Source organism: Bos mutus, chromosome 3, assembly GCF_027580195.1.
Source record: "Bos mutus isolate GX-2022 chromosome 3, NWIPB_WYAK_1.1, whole genome shotgun sequence".
Lineage (NCBI taxonomy): Eukaryota > Metazoa > Chordata > Mammalia > Artiodactyla > Bovidae > Bos > Bos mutus.
This window is the reverse complement of record NC_091619.1, coordinates 3,560,665-3,582,287: the sequence shown is the minus strand read 5'-3', so window position 1 is coordinate 3,582,287 and position 21,623 is coordinate 3,560,665. Positions and strand designations below refer to the sequence as shown.

The 21,623-nt window shown below is 49.4% G+C and overlaps 2 protein-coding genes across 4 annotated transcripts in view; one reads left to right on the top strand and one right to left on the bottom strand.

Annotated features, from left to right (window-relative positions):
- Window positions 1-340: 340 nt before the first annotated feature.
- On the bottom strand, window positions 341-16,645 carry NCSTN (nicastrin). 2 transcript variants are annotated; one of them, XM_005903885.2, is made up of 17 exons: window positions 16,488-16,645; window positions 14,938-15,042; window positions 12,478-12,601; window positions 11,932-12,053; window positions 11,378-11,523; window positions 10,463-10,613; window positions 9,887-9,996; window positions 9,498-9,650; window positions 8,738-8,842; window positions 8,480-8,557; window positions 7,465-7,637; window positions 5,587-5,689; window positions 5,383-5,478; window positions 4,814-4,901; window positions 4,388-4,542; window positions 3,931-4,143; window positions 341-1,807 (listed from the first exon to the last, which is right to left on the bottom strand). In XM_005903885.2, the coding sequence occupies exons 1-17, from the start codon at window positions 16,570-16,572 to the stop codon at window positions 1,661-1,663; spliced, it is 2,154 nt and encodes a 717-aa protein (XP_005903947.2). In that variant the 5' UTR covers window positions 16,573-16,645; the 3' UTR covers window positions 341-1,660. The 2 variants fall into 2 exon arrangements, with proteins under 2 accessions (XP_005903947.2, XP_005903948.2); XM_005903886.3 differs by lacking the exon at window positions 341-1,807 and adding an exon at window positions 2,602-3,345.
- Window positions 16,646-16,674: 29 nt separating this feature from the next.
- The window catches only part of COPA (COPI coat complex subunit alpha), a 44,034-nt gene continuing 39,085 nt past the window's right edge, over window positions 16,675-21,623 (top strand). For both annotated transcript variants that reach the window (XM_070366017.1, XM_070366012.1), the window contains exon 1: window positions 16,675-16,830. In XM_070366017.1, coding sequence (XP_070222118.1) covers window positions 16,791-16,830 — 40 coding nt within the window. In that variant the 5' untranslated portion in view covers window positions 16,675-16,790. The remainder of the gene's footprint in view (window positions 16,831-21,623) is intronic.

Sequence of the window (21,623 nt, the reverse complement as noted above, 5' to 3'; positions counted from 1 at the left end):
GGAAGAGAGGTGGCCAGAGCAGGGCAGGGCCTCAGATGACAGCCTGGTCTGACTGCACACAGATGAAAACACTGGGGCCCAGAGAGGGGAGTGCCCTTTCCAAAGTCACACACAGCATTGGAGGTATTTGAAACGCCTCCCTACAAGCCTGCCCAGAGCAAACCCTCCATCCTCTGAACTCAGGTAGAACCTGTTTATAGCACTGATTTTGCACGGAGCAAATGCTGCCTGGCCTGGTTATTTATCCCATGCTGCCATCAAGACTCTGGATCCCAAGTCTCTATGGGAAGTTGCCGTATCTCACACTCTTTTATGATGCTGGGACAGAGTGCCTTGCCCATTGTCAGGCTCAATAAATGTTTATTACCGCTGTAGCTGCCAGTGCAGATATAAGAAATGTCTCACACAGCTCTAATATGCTGTGGAGCCTTCAGCAAGCCACGTCACTCCTCTGAGCTGCCATTTCCCCATCTATCAAATGAGTTAGACCATAAACACAATTCCTAAGGTCTTAGTATATGGTCCCTGGAAGAAACAAAGTCCTTTTGAACAAGGTGGGATGTTGGTGCAGAACACTAGACTCTGGATGGGAATACCTCCTCCCAGGGTGCGCCTCTGGGAGCAGTGACCCGGATGTGGGAAACAGGAGAGTAAACCCTCTACTCGGAGAAGCTGGGAAGAGAAACCAGGGAACAGCAAAGCCTTCGGTCTAGTCTCCAGGGACCAGGCGTCTCAGAGTGGAGACAGGACAGACTGGGTCCCGGAGTAGGGTAGTCAGTTACTCAACTGTGCACAAGGGTTGAGTGGAGGAGGCGCAGTGTGAACTGGCAGTGGGTAGGATGCAGGGAGAGAAGGGAAGGAGGCAAGGTGCAGGGAGGGGATGACAAATTTTAGAAGGCACAGGACTGAGCAGGGCCTTGGACCGAGAGAGAAGAGGGAGGCTAAGGAGTTAAGTCTGTGGCCTTACGATGCTGCTGGTCAGTCCTGAGTGGTTTCCAGGACACAGAAGGAGCCAGGGGAGGAGTCAGACTGTGGTTTCAGAGAAGGGACCCCAGTGAGGGTCTATGCCCCTTCCATGGAGCCCACAAACCCATGTTCTTTGGTTTTGTAAGTTTCAGGGAGAGGAGGGAGTGTGGGGTAGGCATAGTGTGGAAAGCAAAAGACAAGCTTCGCTGCAGATTCCTCCCCAGGTGGCAGGGACTGACATCCTGTATCCTTCTCTCCTGCCCACCCCGTCCCTTGATTCTTCCCAACCCTCTGCTTCCCTGTTCAGCCCCCTCACTGGTTCTCAGCCACTTCCCCACTTCCCGAAACTGCCAGCAGGATGAGGGAGCTTAGTGCTCTGTCCGCTGGGAGACCTGTTGGCCGAGGGAGGCGTGGAGTGGGCCCAGGCGATGGTGGCAGCTGTGCTCAGCTCCCGCCAGCACGGAGCAGCTTCTCCAGCTCAAACCGGGAGGGGTGTGGTGGAGGGAAAGCGGCGGGGTTTATTTCCCCCACAGCCCCAAACCCCAAACAGCCCCCTGAGGGAACTTGGGAGAGAAACCTCGAGAAAAATCACCTCCTCTCAGCAGGATTTGCAAAGGTAAATAGTTCTATCAGGAAACTACGAGGAGTGCTTAGGACTCTGAAAATGGCCAGTTCGTTTCCATCTCTGCTGTCTTCACGCACGTTGGAGACAGGCTCTTGGCCAACAGTGAGGGGAGAAGGCTGGCTTCAGGCGCCACTCCTGCAGGTTCGCTTCCACGCTCAGCTGATTCAGCCCCTTCCCAGCAACATCCAGCAGCTCTGCCATACTCCCGAATTCTGCCTGTGAGGACCCAGGGAATTCGAGTTCCTCCCTAGCACACAGAGATCCTTTCTAGAAGCCTGTAAGACTACTCATTTTGGTCTACAACATGCCCACTGACAGAGCCCAGACTGCTTAGCATGCCACCCAAGCGTCTTTGTGACCTGCCCCAGCCTCACTGCCTGTTTCTATGGCTCAGGCACACTGAACAACCTACAGTTCTCAAACGTGACCCATGCCTCTTCCTGGCTCTGTGCTTCCACACCTGGTGAGCTCTAAATCGCTGCCCAAGGGCCTCCTCTCTGCAGCTTTCTAAATGCCATCACACTGCCCTGAACCCCTCCATGTGCTGCCAGAGCACTGTGGAGAGGCTGCGATTTCTCCATTTACTGCACCTAGCTGTGAGTGTTTCTCCCTTCACCCCAGACGTGAGTTACTCAAGGGTCAGGGCTGCCTGCTGTACTCCCTTCCTCTCTGTGCCCCAGCTTGGGTATCAGATAGGGAAAGAAGTGTCTGTCAAACGCAGAGTCGCAAGAAACTGTTCACATCACTCTCACGAGAGGAAAACCAGGGGTCAGAAGGGAACTCTTCTGCTAGAGTGTCTGTGGTTTTTGACAGTCATACTCCTGGGGCCCTCTGGGGACTGAGAAGAGAGCACGGGAGGTTGCAATTCTACGTCTCTAATCTAGGGTCACAGAACAAAGGGGCTGGGGAAAAAAATAGGTAATGGTACGGGTTGTGTGGGGCAGTCTGTTTTAATGAAACTCGCTATTTATATATTTACATACACACACACATACACACACACAAAGAAAAAAAAGGAAACAAAAATAGATATTACAGCATAATAAAAATTACAACTGAGTACTGTGGGCTGGAGGTGGGATACCCACCCGGCAGCACACCCCCCTGATGTGCCATCTAAGGGCCTGGAGACGGGACAGCTGGAGGGAAACAGAAGGCTCAGCCCACAGATGGCCCTGTCCTCCTGAGGGCTTCCTTGTCATTTGTTCCTGGCATTCAACCCTTCATGTCCTTCCTGGTCAGGAAGGGAGAGGGGGGAGCAGGGAGCATGGGGAGGTACAAGCAGGAAGGAGAGAGAAAACAGACGCTGAAGAAGGGGAAGTTAGGGCAGGCAGCTCTGAACCACCATGGGGCAGGAGTCAGACAGGAGCAGGAGGCTTCTATTCGTCATCCCAGGATCAGGCAGGGGCAAGGAAGAAGGAACAGGGAAGAGCAGACAGGAAAGGGGAGATGCGGGCGGTGGGTGACTCGATTATCTCTCACGGTCTCTTTTGGGCAGTTCCACTTTATGTCAACGTCAAGTCTGAGCCAGGCCCAGAGAGGTTCCATGACAAACTAGTGGTTTATGTCCCAGTGGGACAGATGATCTAGGAAGCGAACTGCAGAGCTGGAGGGAAAAGCTGGGGTCCTCTTCAGTAAGACACAGATCCTGGTTCCCGGGGAGTGATGAAAAGGACATCGGCTTTGGCATTGATGCAGTAGGTGACGATGAGAGAGAAGACAAGGATGCCGAAGCCCACTATCAGGGTGATAAACTGCAGGAGGGCGTGGGCAGGGGAGGAGAAAGGTGTTCTCAGAACTCCAGGCAGCTGTGGTAACTGCTCGGGGCGGGGAGGCAGGGCACTAGAATCCTGGAGCTGGCTCTAAGCACCAAGTACTGAACCATGACAGGCAACATCTCCCCGGTCTGGGGACTCAGCCTCCCCATTTGGAAAGAGGAGTAAAATACCTCTGTCCTTGCTTTTCATTTTTTACTTAGATTTTAAGCATCCTGAAGGCAGGGCCATGACCTTGATTCTCTGGTGGCCAATAACGTGATTGTGACCGGTGCTCAGTAGGCATTAGAGCAACGTTCTAGCTCTGGTAGGTGGGTGTGCCAGGCAGCAGTGGAGCTGGGGAAGGGCTCATACTGTCCTCTTGGGTCTCCACGGGTGCACACGGCCAGGATGAACACATACGCAAACTGTCCGTGGGGACAAGCTTCCTAACGGTGCATGCTGGCTGACCAGGGACAGACGTGCAGCAGGTTTTGGGGGCAAATGGGAGCTAGCAGGGGTAAGAGACAAGAGGCAATAGAGAGAGGTCAAAGAGACCTCTGCCACCCACCCTCCCCATCTCACCTCCAGCTCTTTGCTGGCTATCAGAAATATCCGGGCGCGGATGTCTTTCCAGCGGCTCTCGGTCCACGTCGAGTATTCAGTAGAGCCCCACTGCTTCAGTTCAAAGGCAGGGGACAAGGCCCTGGCCAGGCGTGCCGTGGAACGCACACACCGGGGGAGCCGGTCCGTCTCATTGGCGTTCAATGGGCCCTGAACCCAGGTGTACTCGTACAGCTGCACAGGACACAGGCCACAGCAAGGGGCTGACGCAGACCTCTCTCACCCACTCCCTTCACCGTTTGGTTAGTCCGTTTTGACCCAGGCTGCTGCCTCTTCAGTACTCGAGTTCAACGGGCTGCATCCCTCCACCTCTCCACCCCAATCCCTTGGGTCCAAGCCTAGGAGATCCAGCAGCCTTCCCAGTGGAAGGCGGGTACAGGGGGCCCTGGGGTCACCTCTGATGTCCACTACCACTCACATCCTTGTTTTCAGTGGGGACTTGACTCGGGTCCTGGCACTGCTCTCGGGTAAGGTCAATCACCTTGCCGGTCAAGTTGGCCAAGGCATACTGTACAACATAAGTGGCATTGGTGGGGCTGGAGACGGCGATGTAATGCTGAAGAGGCCCATCACCTGGGCGGAGACCACAAGGAAAGGGGGGATTCAGTGGGTGGCGGGGGGCGGTGGTGAGGCGCAGATGGGCAGGGCCAGAGAGAGCCCAAGATTGGCAGCAGCCAGAGAAGAGAAAGTCAAGAGAAGAGAATCCAACAAATTTCAGGAGGAGGAGAGGAAAACGGGGGGCAAGAAAATAGGAAAAAGAAAGAAGTAAAGATTAAGTCAAAATGATGACTTTTTCTGTATCCCTTCCCTTGGTTAAGGACTCCACCCCACGCCAGGTACTCACCCAGGTAGGACCTGAGGTCCGGCCTGAGGATAGACTGGAACCATGAGTTGTTGGCTCTAACCAGGAACCCATAGAGCAGGCGGGTAACCTAGGATGGGGATATGGGGGAGACTTGGAGCCCAAGCAAAGTTTTATTAGTAGAGATTTCCGTCATGGGGTAGGAACCAGATTGGCCAGACACTGGGGTAGGGAAAATGGTGGCTGGTGAGAAGACAGATGAGGCCCGCTGGGGGAACGCCCAGGGCATCAGCGGTCCTCACCCGCACGTCCAGGCCTGCTAGATGCCAAGGTGCGGGAGACCAGGAGGGGACCAGGATAAAGGATGCGGTAGCCCACTGTGTGCCAGGGAAGTCACTCAGTCGTGTCCAGGTCTTTGCGACCCCATGGACTGTAGCCCACCAGGCTTCTCCATCTGTGGAATTTTCCAGGCAAGAGTACTGGAGTGGGGTGCCATTTCCTTCTCCAGGGGATCTTCCCAACCCAGAGGTCCTCCATTGCAGGCAGACGCCTTACCGTCTGAGCCACCAGGGAAGACAGACAGAAAGGAACAGGGGCCCACTTGCTCCTACCGTGTGGGGATCTGCCTGTATGGTGTCATTGAAGCTGGCTCCTCCTGCGAGCCGGTATAGGGCGCGTGCCAGCACCGTGGCCACACCTGCCAGAGCCTGCGGGAGGAGAAGAGGGGCTGAGTGGCCCAGATCCCCTGACCCCCAACACGAACATGTAAGCCTCGTGCACTGTGGTCCCCGTGCTCCCCCCAGCCCGGGCGCTACCTTGGCAGTGTCTGTCACAAAGTTCAGGTCCTCTTCAGGGCTCTGCCCTGCAGGGTAGGTCACATTAATGTTCTCAGCAGTGTCGTAAATGCTTTGGTAATAGCTGCCATGAAAGCCAGAATGAGCCTTGGCTGTACTCAGCCAGGGCCCAGCCCTTTCCTCCCTCCACTGTCCCTCCTGTAGGAACTCGGGGGTCTCATTTTTCCTCATCCAAGGATGAGGGAAGAGAGAAAATCAGGGTCCCACATTGAAAAAGGAACAGAGGATGGGGAAGTATGAGTGCAGGTGGGAGTGCTTGAATACAAAGACTTGTGTGACCGACAAGACAGAAGAGGCAAATGAGACCAAAATGCAGAATCTGCGCCTTCCTGGGAGGTCCTAAAACATCAGCAACACTTCTGTGTCATTTGGGTCAGAGATACAGAAGAGTGGCTGAGAGCACGCATTATCAGAGCAGTCGTATGATCGTTTCAACGCACATTCATAGTGAAGGTGGCTGAGAGCAGAGGGTGTCGAGCAGGCTTGTCCACAGACATGTAACACTACACAAGGTCAAACCACCTCAGTACTCATTGGAGCCCCAAGGAGGCAGATCTCAGAAGAGAAGGTAGGAGGAGAGAGCTCCCAGCCTCTACCATCACTGAATAGCCTGCTCTACAAGGAATCAAGTCAATCACATGGTCAAGTCCAACGTGTGTTCAAATGATGGATCACCTCTCACCACACAGCAGTACAGAAGATAGGTTTGGAGAAGAGAGCTGATCTTACGTACTGGAACTGTCACCACCCCAAATAAATGAGAAGGTGCTACTGAGCACAGGCTGGAGAATCAGAGCTTATGCATTTTGACTCAGAAACTCACTTGGGGGTTTCCCTGGTGGCTCAGTGGTCAAGAATCTGCCTGCCAATGCAGGAGACATGGACTTGATCCCTGGTCCAGGAAGATACCACATACCATCACCAACTAAGCCCCTACTATCACCACAACTACTGAGCCTGTGCTCTAGAGCCCAGGAGCCCCAGCTACTGAGACCACACACCACAGCTACTGAAGCCCTCGAGCCCTCGAGCCCGTGCTCCACAACACAATGAAAAGCCCATGCACTGCAACTAGAGCGGTCCCCACTCGCTACAGCTAGAGAAAAGCCTGCAGAGCAACAGAGACCCAGCACCACCAAAAAAAAAAAGTAAGTTAAAAAAAAAAAGAAACTCACTTGGCCTGTTGGAAGAAGGGAAGGGAGGCTGGGGGCCTAGCAATCCAGCCTGAGTAAAATCCCATTGCCCTAGGCATCGAGTTAGGGGCAGTTTAGGGATGTCAGGACTGGCAGAAAAGTGACTAGCATGGCCTTGCCCCGTATCTCTGGAGCCCCCTCAGCTGCAGGAACATTTTCACACCCACACTGAACCACACGCAGTTGCCACACAGTAAGAACATGTGACATTTCAGGGTGAGTACCGTCTGTGTCCCCGGCGGGCCAGCCCCGGGCAGGGACAGCTCCGTGTCCTCCGGCCACGGGCTCCCCATCACCACTGTACTGTGCATTTGTAACGATGCCCTCTGCTGGCAGCCCTGGGGAACTCGGGCCCCCGAAAGCGTGGAGAGGTGGAACCACGGGTGAGGAGTACCGAGCTACAAAGGGACTCAGCTGAGGACTATTTTCTAAAATGAACATCTCATCCAACAAGAGGGTCGTGTGAGATGAGAACAGGACACTGAACAAAGAATACAGATTGACCTGCGGTTCTGGAGAGGATGGCATGGGGACAGGGGCGGGCAGAGGCTCCTCTTGACACAGGGACACTGTCCCTCTGCGGGCCTCAGACTGCAGAACAGACCCTCTTCAGGAATGACAAGGAGGCGGGCTGGGCAACGCTTACAGGTTATGGAAGGAATCAGAGTGGTCAGCAAGAACAACGCCAGAGACGTTTCGCGCTCGAAGAAATCGCTGCAGAGAAGACGGTGGCAGAGGCTGGGACTGATTCAGCCTCCTGAGGACGACGGTGGGGACACCAGCGCCACTCTGCTCCAGGGTGCTCAGGAGCGCCTCCACCTGGGAGAGGAGGGGCATGAGCTGACGGAGGCTGCGAGGGGAGGAAGCAGGAGGTCCCTCAGTCCTGAAATGCTCCCCAACTTTAAAAGCAGCCCTAAATCCGCCTGGATCTAAATCCTGCAAGCCTTTTGGGATCAAGCCTCTCTGGATTTTCCTGCAGTGTCTACTATCCTGTTTAAATCACCACACAAAGAAGGAAGAGATCTGTGGTTGTTTTTTTTTTCTTTTCCATATTTATAGGTAAACCCAACTGTCCTCAGGACATTGTCTTAGCCGATGTCTTACTAATTATTTACTGTGCAGAACTGGAGGAGCAAAAAATAATACAAAACAGTGCTGCGTGCCATACCAGTAGTCCAGTCTAGGCTGTAAGAGGAAGGGGTGATAGTGAAGCTGGGCTGGCAGGAAGAGGACCTCAGGGATAAAACAGAGCTATAGCTGTACTTTGAGGGAGGGAGGGTCTTGAACAAGGAGTGAGGGAAGTGGAAAACAGTTTGGGTAGGGAGTCTGACACAGCCAGGAATGGGGCAGGGTAAGCAGGACAGCCGGGTCCCTGGGGTAGCAGGGAAGAAAGGAGACACTCACACCCTGTCCTAAGTGGGCAGTGATAGCTCACTAGGTACCGGATGATCAGAGAACTACCCATCCCAGGGAACAGTGACAAGAGCTGAGCTTATGGTTTTCCCAGGGAACTGGAACAGGTGGAGAGTTCACCCTTTTAGTCAACACCCAACCTAAGGTCCTGTCTCACACGCCCTGGAGGCCGGTGGGGATAAGGCCAGGGCAAGCCCATATTTTGAGCTGCTGAAACAGGAAGTGAGGGGGAGAGATGCTCAGGTTACCTGGTTTAGTACAGTTTCATTTTTCTGAGACATGGGGTCGGTGTGCATCCAAAGCTCTAGTGAGTTTCTTAAGGCCACCTGGAGGTAAGATGAAGGAGCAATGTTTATAATTAGTCTCCTCTTCTGGCCCATACCAGGAAGAAAGGAGTGGGAGCAGAGGTCAAGGGAAGAGGCGGCAGCACCTTCAGTGAGGATGAGGGAATAGCTGAGGGAAAGCTTTGAGGAGGCAAGGAAGAGGGGGGAGGAGACATGCCACACCTGTCCCAGCTCCACAAACGAGTCAATGTTTTCTAGCTGCACAGGAAACTTGCCATTCTCCATGTCGTAGACCATTCTCGAGCTGCCAATGTAGTCAAAAGTTTCCTGAGGGGCACAGACGAGTGGGAAAAGGAACAGAGATCCCAAAGCATGAGGGCAGCCTCAGTGACCCAGGGCCAGATCCTCAGAGCCCTAGGCACAAAGGCTACTACTGTCTGCGTTATCTCAACTGCTAGCTAGCCGAGTCACACGACCCTGCCCTCCTCCCGACCCCGCCTCCCAGCTGCGGTGAGGCCTCACATGTGTGTGTCACAGGACTTCCTGAGCCCAGACATGGGGAGAGCAACAGTGCATAGGCCCAAGGCAGACACCAGCTGTTATGTGCCTGCTTCTTGCTTCTCCCCTCACCTCCACCCGCTCAGCTACAGTTGCTGGTTCCCCTACTCCGTGGCCAGGCTGTGGTGGCGGTAGGGAGAAGCAGAAGCCTCAGGGCTCCTGGGTGAAGGAGGCAGGGGAAGGGTGCACAGAATAAAATAAATAGACTGCACCAGTGGGGGAGTGAGGTAGTCGGCAGTTTAGCAATTCTGGGTCAGGGTGAAAATGCTTCCTGTGATGAGGGAGCCTGAAGGGGAGACACGTAGACTCTCCAGAAGCTGAATAGCAACTGGGCCAAGTGCTGAGATCTTCCCCACACCACAGCCCCTCCCACCTTTACCACCTGCTTCTTCCCGCCATCCCACCCCAGCGAAAGAGCCCTCACCCCTTGGAAGAAGACAAACATGACGTTGCGGGGCAGGGTGGCCGCATCAGGTGCCTTCTGCAGGGCTTCAGCTGCGGCCAGCTGCGTGACGAAGGAGGCGACGGCGCTTTCAGCCCCTGGGGCCACGTTCCAGAAAAAAGAACGGCTGTCCAGCTGGATGCAGCAGACAAGGCAGAGGGGGTGCACTTTGAAAATGGAAACTCGGGCCAGATCCTAGTCCCCCCTTCCCCTGCTCTGGCCGAGAAAACATCCATTTCCTGGGGCAATGGCTAGACACCCACAGTCCAGATCCTGCTCTGTCTGAGGCTCCCCACAGTAGCAACCTAGAGGCCTGACAAGCCTGTCCTCTCTATGGCAGTCCTGCCCACCCTGATCGGGCCAACACTCACTCGAGTGGCAGCCACCACCACCCTGTCGTCGGGCTCCAGTGTTCCAGATGTGTTTATAGGCTTCAGCAGGCTCCACACGTTGTAGTCGGACAGGGGGTCGCAGACGATTTCTGAACAGGACACAGGGAGAAGGCGGCTACGGAGGCGGCCTCTGACCAGGGCCCACGGACTCTGCGAGTCACTTCTCCGGCTCCGTTCTTCCACGTTGCTTTCTCTGCCGCTGGAGACAACCTACCTCGATTTGTGTGGAACCGGTCCCGCTTCTTCCGCCCTATGCTTCCTGCTCTGCCCAGCGCCCCCTGCTGGGCCCACCCTGCCCCTACAGCGGTCTCAGCCACGCTCGCTGGCCGACTCTCCAGTGCTCCCTGCTCTGCCCAGAGCCCCCTGCTGGGCCCACCCTGCCCCTACAGTGGTCTCAGCCATGTTCTCTGGCCGCCCCTTCTGCCCACCTGATGTTCCCTGCTCTGACCAGCGCCCCCTTCTGGGTCCACCCTGCCCCTACAGTGGTCTCAGCCACGCTCGCTGGCAGCCCCTTCAGCCCACCCCGGGCAGCCAGCTCGCCCTGACGTGCCCCACCTGGGCTGATGCTGAATGAACTCTGGATGAGGCTGCGCCGCATGCAGGTGACGGTGCTGACGACAGCGTGCATGTGTGAGAAGAGCTGCATGGCGCACAGCGGGAAGGCCGGCGCTGAGCCGTTCGGACTCAGGTTGTGATCTCGGTAGCACTACATGGGGAGGAGGACCCTGGTGAGGCTGGAGCTGTAGCGTCCCTCCCACACCCAACAAAAGGAGGAGGGCCCGGCTCCATCCTTCAGCCGCTCCCACATCTGTCCCTGAGCTACAGGACTGTACCCTGTCTGGTACAACCACAGGGGCTATAAGGTCAAAAAGAACAAGTCACCAAGAGGTGCCAAGGGTCACAGACTCAACGACTTAGCTGGGGCTGATGAAATTACCCTATACCAAATGGCCTGGTTCAATATGGAGCTTTGGTCACTGTTTCTAATGTGATTTGCTGTAAATAGCACCAAACTGGGAGATGAAAAAAGCAAATTCAAGACAGCCTGGACATCAACTCACCATTAAACTTTTGCACAAACCTCTTAACTGCTCTGTGTATAAAAATTAGAGAATATTAGCTTAGAATTAGAGAACACTAGAGCTAAAAAGAACTTCAGAAATTACTAAACTGAATCTCTCAATTCTTAGTCCAATGCTCTTACCATACCGTGTTCTTAGTCATGGCTCTACAGCTTATCTCATATTGAACATTCTTTATGTTTTGTTCTAGTCTAAACGCCTTTAATGTTATACTTTAAGGCAGAAGAGAAATAGGAGAGGGGAATATGAAAAAAATAAACCTCTTGGCTCTTCTTGGAGCAACGGCCTTTCAGAGGGTAGACTAGTACAATGAGGCTCCCTCCAAACAGGAGGAGAGCCTGACAAATAATTCTAAGTAAGAAGTGCTAAGAGCTGGCAGAGTCATTACCTGCTTAATGACATTAGTTTCATTTTCATCTTCAAGAAGAAAGATGGGGAAACTGAAGTCTTCATAAGCCAAGCCGTCGCCCACCTTGTTCCACTGAAAGGCTCTGCAGTGAGCAAACTGTGACCCATAAGAGTTGGAGTAAATACCTGAAAGGGAGGACATGGGATAGGATGTTGGGACACCAAGCACTTAGAAACCAGGTAAGGGAGGACGGCTAGGATATCACAGGTTTGGGACTAAGAGTTCCAGAGGGAGTGACTCAAAAAGAAGCAAGCATCAACTTCTCATCACCTACAGTAAAACAGACTGTATCAGGGACCCCTAGGATAGCCAGTTGGGGATCTGAACATGTGACAGAAAGGGAGAATGGAAGGTAAACAGGATAGGGGAGCAGGAGACAGAAGAGATGAGTGGCAAAGACAAAGAAATCCTGTTTGGCAGTTGCTCACCATACACACAAACACATACTCCTTCACAACCTCCAACCCCCAGAGAACGAAGCAACGATGAGCTCTGGGTGACAGCAGTCTGCCCTGACCCACTGGGGCTCTTACCAAACCCATCATTGGGACACTGCACACTGGGAGAGAAGCCTGAGGCAGGACTGGGCTTGGCTAAAGACACTGCAAGACCAGCAATTCGGCCGGATCTCCCCTTCAGCTTCTCCATCACATCCCTGGAATGGGGCAACAATGCCATGAACGAAGGGAGGGAGATTATCAGGCAGCCTGACATCCTGCCCTCTAGGGTAGAAACAAATGCAGAATTAGGGGAATCACCACTGCTGACTCATTTCTTGTCTTTTCGGTCTTTTAGCTTCTGAACGAAAACTATGACCTAATCTGAGCTCAAGGCTTCATCTCATCTACCCCTCTCTGTACATCCCTTTCCTTCCTGGGGTCCTTACACACCTAGAGTTCTACTTACAAGGTCACCGAGACTCCTTTTGATGGCTCATCTTTTGCTCTGAGCACCAACCCACCCCCTGCCTGGCGGGACCAGGGAAGCTGAGGGCAGTTTACACTCACAAGCTGGAAGACTGTTCCCTGACTCTCCCCTTCTCTGCATGCATTTCCCCAGCAGGAACACCGAGTTCTTACCTGGTAAAGAGTGCGCCCTCTAGCAGAACCACGTAAGGGGGGTTAGGGCCACCAGTCAACACCCACTGCAGGTCCTCTTCCTTCTCTACTACGTGGATAACCCCTGTGTCCCCAGTAATGGAAGCTGCCAGGATAGAGTGAGTCAAATTAAAGCATCCACAGCTAACAATTCTGACTTTGCCTCACTGATTCTGCACATTATTCACCACCCCCGCCCCGCCCCGCCCCGCCCCACTTCCAAAATGTCACAAGACGTTGGGTTAATGCAGCCAACTCTAGAGTGAAACTGAAGGGCAGAACTGCCCTGGTTCCATCTGAAGATTACTAGGAAAGAATGGAGGACAGAAGAGCTCAGAAGTCTTACTACAGGCCTTGCTTGTTAAATGTCAGAAAGGCTCTGTGATCTTCATTTTCTTGTCCTCTTCCCTCAACCTCACTAAGGCTTATATATGAGATTCTGTAGCAGTAGACACCAAAGTTTTTTAAATATGTGTTTTCTCCAGAAAATGACAGGCTCTAGACATCAAGCTTGGCGTTCCAGCACTAAATCTTCCTTTGTGCAGATTTCCGTGCCCTCATAGCCTCCATGGATCTCCATTCCTTTGCCCTATTTGGGTAAGACTTCACTTGCTTTGGGTCAGTTTTGGGTAAGGTTAAATCAAGAGGTTCAAGGAGATCTGTAGAACAGAACTTCCCAAATGATGGTCCTCAAAGAGATTAGATGTGCTGATATTAAAAGTCCTCTCATTTCTGGGGACCAAACATCTCCAAAGAGCTTGGCTGTTCACCCCAGGCCAGGAGCAGACACATATATTACCCCAGGATGCTTTATGGATAACTTGGAAGTATCTCATATTATAGGGAAAGAGTTAAAGAAAAGGAAAGGAAAGAAAGCTATAGATTACCCCTTTTGAGCACCTTTAAAAGGGTCCAATTGAAACAGAGCATTAGAAACAGAAAATCAAATCTAGGTCTTTTACTCCAAATTTAAGAGGGTGTAGCTTGCTCAGGATGGACAGATATGAAGTAAGATTTAGAAATAAGTAGGCTGAAAAGGAAACAAGATCCTAATGAGGAAGTGGCCAGAGACCAGCCCCTCCCCTCTTGCCTCTCCATATTGGCTCCAGGCTTTATCTCTACAGGCTACTGCTTTGCTTCCCACAGGGCTGCTCTAAGGACATGTAGCAGAACGACTCAGTCCCAGAGGGGATATTGTAGAGCTCAGCTTCAGGAGGATGGGAGCCTCGCTTTTTGCACTAAAGTGGAGTTCCAGCAAGACCATCAGTACAGTCTGATCTCAGTCCACACTGGACCTGGCTCCCTTCTCCTCACAAGCCTAATTTAAGAACAAGGTCCAACAAAAATTTTAACTGGAGCTGTTTGGAACCAGTTAACGCACTCCCAGTACTTGCTGTAACAAGGACATGGATAATTAACACAGGATATAGCCAGGGGATGGGTGGGTAGAAAAACAGTAATTGCCACCTTGAGCAAGTCCTTCACTTCCAGTGTCTAGTTTTTTACAACCAAATGAGGTTTCAGACAATTACAAAGTACTGCTGAGACGGCACTTAGCATCACCAATAAACATCTATTAAAGGTGCTCTGACTTTCAGCTTTGTGCACTTATATTCTAACCATTTTTACGAGAATGAACAGATTCAGAGGGAACCAATTTGATGAAGAAGCCAAGATCTGACTCTGAGTTTCCTGCTTCCCTGTAAAAAACTACATTCTACCAAAGCTACTATCCAACAAACAAAATCTGAAGACAACAGGTTAAGTAGCAAGGAACTGGAGAATTCAGCCTTTTGATTACAACTTTTTTCCCTCATAGTTTTATAACCGTATCACGTTGACATGGGACACATTTACAAAACACAAAGACAAATTTAAGTGCTTTATTATTTCCTCTTGCAACTATTTGGCTTTCTCAATGTCTTCTTCTTCAAAGGGTTCACTGCCTTAAAGAAGCTCATTTTGGTTCCAAAAAGAGCATTCAGAGTGCAGATGATGACTGGACTTCATAGAGTATGAGGCTTCTTCTCCTAAGAAAGAGTATGGCTTTCTACCTAACTTACTGGGTGGTTAAGAGTCCTAGATTAGAACTTAGACCACCAAATCCAAGCTTCATCACTGACCAGCAGGACAATCTTGGAAGTTACTCACTTCTCTAAGTCTCTGTTTCATATTGGTAAGATGCGGGGTAATAACAGGGGCTACTTCATGAGGTTGTTGTGATGGTTAAATGATATGCACACATAAGAAGTTTAGTATATAGTATTTCCTCATTGTTTGTTCTTATTAATTACCTCGCCTGGTTTGACCAATGGTTCTCTACCACCTACTACCCTCATCGCCTAGTTTGTGTTGAGGTTACCTACAAGACTTGAATCATTACACCCAGGGCACAGACTGAAATGTCAACAGCCACGAACACAGTTCCCAATCTCAACTTACACTGGCAGCCGATCTGATGAGTAGCATTAAGCAGACGGACACAAGGAGCTGTTTTATTTAAGGGGATGTAGATCTTCCTCTCCACTGAGTTTCCTTCACACAAACCTGATCAGAAGATAAAAAATATAAGAAGAAATTGGAAGACATTGGTGCTAGCCTGTCATACCACAACTAGGTTGAACAGTTTTGGGTATATCATACTTCCCAAAATGGGACTGATGTCTACCCTTCTCACCTCCTAGGAACATTACTGGAATAAATAAATGCACTCAGCTATGTACCACAGAGGGTTGCTACAAATCATAAAGCAACTGACACTGAAGCTTAAAGAGAAAACACTTGATTCATCAAAGCAAAGGCATTTAACATTAGATGTACCTGCTTCTGGTTGCATACTCAACCACACTTCCATTTTTTCTACTCTGTATATACATCACTAATTAGTTAATAAACTGGTGCCAGTCTAAGAATATAGATTACAACAACAACAAAAGTCTCCCTGAGACATTTTCCCAGGAAATCTGAACAGAACTGGGAAAAAACTTATGCCATATACCCTGTCAGTTAATTTAATATTAGTAAGTAATTTGTGTGTGCCCACAGTGTGGGGCAGCTAGTTTTCCCTTTGTTGTTGTTGTTTAGTCACTAAGTCCAGTGCCACTCTTTTGTGACCCCATGGACTGTAGTCCCCCAGGATCCTCTGTCCATGGGATTTCCTAGGCAAGAATACTGGAGTGGGTTGCCATTTCCTTCCCCAGGGATCTTTACCGACCCAGGGATCTAATCAGCGTCTCCTGCATTAACAGGCGGATTCATCACCACTGAGCCACCAGGGAAGCCCAGTTTCTCCTTTGGAGATCTTTAAAACAAACAATCTCAATTTGGGGGAAGGTATCATCATGTCTATAAACAGGCATGTTTGCATTTTAGGCCCTCATATACCAGAAAGTAAATGCGTGTAGGCAAACACCTGTGCACATTATAAATGCCTAAAGTTCCTTGAGTCATTATTTCACAGCATAAACAGTTAAGAGAACTAATATCTTACCTTAGTCTCACTTTATTAATGGGACAAACGGAGGTGAAGCACAGGGACGCGGGTTTACGATGGAATAAAACGAGAAAGAAATAAGGCATCTACCTTCCTTAGCGCCGCAATGCACCCACAGAACCAGGCGCTTTCATCTTAAAAGTCTAAACGCATTGGAAAGAAAGCTGAACTCTTAACACTTGTCCTTTCTGATTTTGACTGGGGTGGCTGGGCCGTGGGGGAAACGATGTATCCGGACAAAGTGGGAGAGAGTTGAGCTGGAAGTTCAAGAAGAGGCCTGGAAGAGGAAATCGGGAGACTTGACCTGCCGCGGGGGAGAAGGGACCCTCAGGTCCAGGCAAAGGGGGAACTTTTGTCGTAGGAACGAAAAAGAGAGGATTTACAGGGTGGGGGGACGGAGGGGCTGCGGGGACCAGATGGGAGACGGCAGCGCTCGCGGCTGAGCAGATCCGGAGGGTTCTCCTTACAGACTGGAGCTCACGGGCAGGGGAGGCCTCACCTGCCAGTAGGACGCAGAAAGACAGAAGGCGAAGAAGACTCCTACTTCCCGGGTCGGCCACACAGCCGCCCCCAGCGGTGGCCATCTTGCCTCTCAGCTGAGCGGAAGCCTCAATTCCCACCTTCTCCGGCAGTGGCTTCTCTAGGCCAACCCTGGCTCCGTCTCTATGGCCCGGAGCTCCTGGGGCCGGAAGTTCGTATCCGTGGAACTTCCGGGAGTCGATGCGGAGGGACGCTGACGTGGAGGCAACCATAGGGCGGCAGGGAGTGTCAGGACTCGGATTAACAGCTCGGAACCTGAAGGATGCTAACCAAATTTGAGACCAAGAGTGCGCGGGTTAAAGGTAATGGAGATTAAAAGAGGGAGCGCGGAGGTTGGATGTCAGGGGCAGCCCTGTCACTGCGGAAGAGAGAGGGAAGATTTAACGGGCTGAATTGGGCCCACCGTACGAACCTAGAGGAACCTGAGACAGAGGGAGGCTATTAGGCCTGGCGGGCGATTCACCTGCAGTACGGTCGCCTTTAGTGTGCCTTTGGGATTTGGTTTAACTGTAGTGTTAACGCACCGCAGGAGGTTCGTTTGGCTCGCCCTCTGTTTCTTTCTCCTCCCCTCTCCTGGGTCCTGTACTGCTACTTTTATTCTCATCTCACAGCTCTATACAGTCAGCAAAAACAGGACCGGGAGCTGACTGTGGCTCAGATCATGAACTCCTTCTTGCCAAATTCAGACTAAAATTGGAGAAAGTAGGGAAAACCACTAGACCATTCAGGTATGACCTAAATCAAATCCCTTATGATTATACAATGGAAGTGAGAAATAGATTTAAGGGACTAGATCTGATAGACAGAGTGCCTGATGAACTATGGACGGAGGTTTGTGACATTGTACAGGAGACAGGGATCAAAACCATCCCCATGGAAAAGAAATGCAAAAGAGCAAAATGGCTGTCTGAGGAGGCCTTAACAAATAGCTGTGAAGAGGAGTGAAAAGCAAAGGAGAAAAGGAAAGATACAAGCATCTGAATGCAGAGTTCCAAAGAATAGCAAGGAGAGATAAGAAAGCCTTCCTCAGCGATCATTGCAAAGAAATAGAGGAAAACAACAGAATGGGAAAGACTAGAGATCTCTTCAAGAAAATAGAGATACCAAGGGAACATTTCATGCAAAGATGGGCTCGATAAAGGACAGAAATGGTATGGACCTAACAGAAGCAAAAGATATTAAGAAGAGGTGGAAAGAATACACAGAAGAACTGTACAAAAAAGATCTTCACGACCCAGATAATCACGATGGTGTGATCACTGACCTAGAGCCAGACATCCTGGAATGTGAAGTCAAGTGGGCCTTAGAGAGCATCACTATGAACAAAGCTAGTGGAGGTGATGGAATTCCAGTTGAGCTATTTCAAATCCTGAAAGATGATGCTGTGAAAGTGCCACACTCAATATGCCAGCAAATTTGGAAAACTCAGCAGTGGCCACAGGACCGGAAAAGGTCAGTTTTCATTCCAATCCCAAAGAAAGGCAATGCCAAAGAATGCTCAAACTACCACACAATTGCACTCATCTCACATGCCAGTAAAGTAATGCTCAAAATTCTCCAAGCCAGGCTTCAGCAATACGTGAACCTTGAACGTCCAGATGTTCAAGCTGCTTTTAGAAAAGGCAGAGGAACCAGAGATCAAATTGCCAACATCCGCTGGATCATCAAAAAAGCAAGAGAGTTCCAGAAAAACATGTATTTCTGCTTTATCAACTATGCCAAAGCCTTTGATTGTGTGTATCACAATAAACTGCAAAATTCTGAGAGAGATGGGAATACCAGACCATGTGACCTGCCTCTTGAGAAACCTATATGCAGGTCAGGAAGCAACAGTTAGAACTGGACATGGAACAACAGACTGGTTCCAAACAGGAAAAGGAGTACATCAAGACTGTATATTGTCACCCTGCTTATTTAACTTATATGCAGTGTACATCATGAGAAATGGTGGGCTGGAAGAAGCACAAGCTGGAACTAAGATTGCTGGGAGAAATATCAATCACCTCAGATATGCAGATGACACCACCCTTATGGCAGAAAGTGAAGAGGAACCAAAAAGCCTCTTGATGAAAGTGAAAGAGGAGAGTGAAAAAGTTGGCTTAAAGCTCAACATTCAGAAAACGAAGATCATGGCATCCAGTCCCATCACTTCATGGGAAATAGATGGGGAAACAGTGGAAACAGTGTCAGATTTTTTTTTGGGGTGCCCCAAAATCACTGCAGATGATATTGCAGCCATGAAATTTAAAGACACTTACTCCTTGGAAGGAAAGTTAAAACCAACCTAGATAGCATATTAAAAATCAGAGACATTACTTTGCCAACAAAGGTCCATCTAGTCAAGACTATGGTTTTTCCAGTGGTCATGTATGGATGTGAGAGTTGGACTGTGAAGAAAGCTGAGTGCCAAAGAATTGATGCTTTTGAACTGTGGTGTTGGAGAAGACTCTTGAGCAACTGTGAGCAACTGAACTGAACTGAATTGGATTTGAATTTCAGATAAAAAGCAAGTAACATTTTAGTATTGTTGGTTATCTGAAGTTCAAATTTAATGGGACGTCTTTTATTTTTATTTCCTGAATATGACAGCTCTAAAACTTGTGCGTCACTGAATGTAGGTGGATTGCAAACAACTGATATTGCAATAGTAGTCTCTTAGAATGTTAGAATGGCAGAGGCAGAGATTTGGGGAAAATATTTGTACCTTGACTCTTTACTAATATAAAATTTTTTTATAAAAGATGTAGCATAACAAAGTGGTTAGAAACTTGCTATTTGGAGTCATATGGACTTACTTTGGAATTCTGAAACATTCAGTAATGAACTTGGAGGAGGCAATGGCAACCCACTCCAGTACTCTTGCCTAGAAAATCCCATGGACGGAGGAGCCTGGTAGGCTGCAGTCCATGGAGTCCCTGAGAGTCAGACACGACTGAGCGACTTCACTTTCACTTTTCACTTTCATGCATTGGAGAAGGAAATGGCAACCCACTCCAGTGTTCTTGCCTGGAGAATCCCAGGGACGGGGGAGCCTGGTGGGCTGCCGTCTATGGGGTCACACAGAGTCGGACACACCTGAAGTGACTTAGCAGCAGCCGCAGCAGTAAACTGCAGGACTTTGGGCAACTTAACATTTCTAAATCTATTTCCTTATCTGTAATACATGAATAATTAACATTCTTTTTTAGAGAGAATTAAAATGAGAAAGTATATAAAAGATGACTGGTGTAGACTCAATAGCTCAAAAACTGGAGGCCATTGTTAACGTGAGAATAAGTTTTGAGAAGTTTCTTTGTCTCTTGGGAATCTTGATCATAAAGAAGAGTGCCCTTAAGAATTCCTGGATGGTTGAAATGTGTCTTTATAATCCTAGAGCTTTCTCTTCTGCTCCTAATTTCCTTATCGGGCATAGGGAAGAAAATTGGCCAGAGAGGGAATATCAAGATATTTGAGAGTTAATATCTATTAATGAATGTTCCTGTATATAATGGGAAGGAGAGTGGGGAATGAGCAACCTAATGGAAAACGGACAGCTTAGAAGAAGAAATAAAAGTTTTAAATAAATAAATGAAAATACTCTTTACCTCACTAGTAATGAAAGAAGTGATGTTAGAGTACTAAAACAAAATAACAAATAACTGATAACATCCCATTCTCAGTACCTTCAGAAACTTGGTCAGACTATATGTTGATACAGTCTTTTTGCAATCAAATAGTATCTACCAAAATGTTAAATGTACATACCCTGTTCCTGAACAAATCTGATTTCTAGTCTTTAGTGTAAATCAGTAATAATACAAACAGACTGGATTATGTGTGGAAACATCTTCATTGGGTCATCTTTTCTGGTAGATAAAAGGGGAAAAAACTTAAATGCCCATTAGTAGAATAGTTTAAAAAGTGGTATATTTGTACATTGCAGTCATTAAAAAGAAAGAGGCTAAGTCTAGATGTACTTAAAATGTTATGAGATACATTATATGTAGTTAAGTGAAATCAAGTTTGTAAAACATTAAAATGTTATCTCCAGTTTCATAAAACAATATGTATTGCATTAAAAACCTGAAAGTATACTCTCCGAACTTCTGTGGACTCACATTTCCAGTCATAATGGAGTAACAGAGACCAGGTTTATCGTCCCACCTTAAATACCTGCACAACTGAACAAAACGTGTGAAACAAAAGTTTTTCAGACATTGGAAAACAGGCGGTGCAGGAGAGTGATTCTTGCTTGTTCGGTCACTCAGTCATGTCCCAACTCTTTTGTGACCCGGATGGACTGTAACTCACCAGACTCCTTTGTCTGTGGAATTTTCCAGGTAAGAATACTGGAATGGGTTGCCATTTCTTACTCCATGGGAATGACTCTTGAGAAAAGGGAAATAAACAAGATGAGTCCGGCTTCCCTCATGGCTCTGTAGTAAAGAATGCCTGCCAATACAGAAGACACGGGTTCAGTCCCTAGTCTGAGAAGATCCCACATACCACAGAGCAGCTAAGCCCGTGAGGCTTAACAACTGTTGAGCTCGTGCTCTAGGACTTGGGAGCCGCAACTACTGAGCCCATGTGCCTCAGTACTGAAGCTCGTGTGCCCAAGAGCCTGTGCGCCACAACAAGAGAAGTCACTGCAATGAGAAGCCTGCACACTGCAATGAAGAGCAGCCCTTGCCCACTGCAACTCAAGAAGAACCTGCACAGCCCCAAAGACCCAGCACAGCCATAAATAAATAAGTAAAATTACTTAAAAAAACAATCAAGATGAATCCTATGATTGTGTTAGCTTGTTACCTGGAGAGAGTTTCCAGGCTGAAGTACAGGGAGGAGGAGAAGAGCCCTGTGGTCTCACTGAGAAGACAGAGTTTAGAGTTCGGGGAAGCCAAGATAGCTAGAATTTGCTGGACAAAATACTAGAGAAGGAGGAGGAACTGCACAGAGGAACTTGAAGTTCTGCAGGGGATCCTGTCAGGCCTTTGTCCGAGTACTAATGCATGTGAGGAAATAAACCAAGGCCTGGGAAAGAACCACTGGAGAGGAGAAGGCAGAACTATCCATGGAGCTCACATAGAGCTGGGAATAATTTGTGTTCCCACTGGCC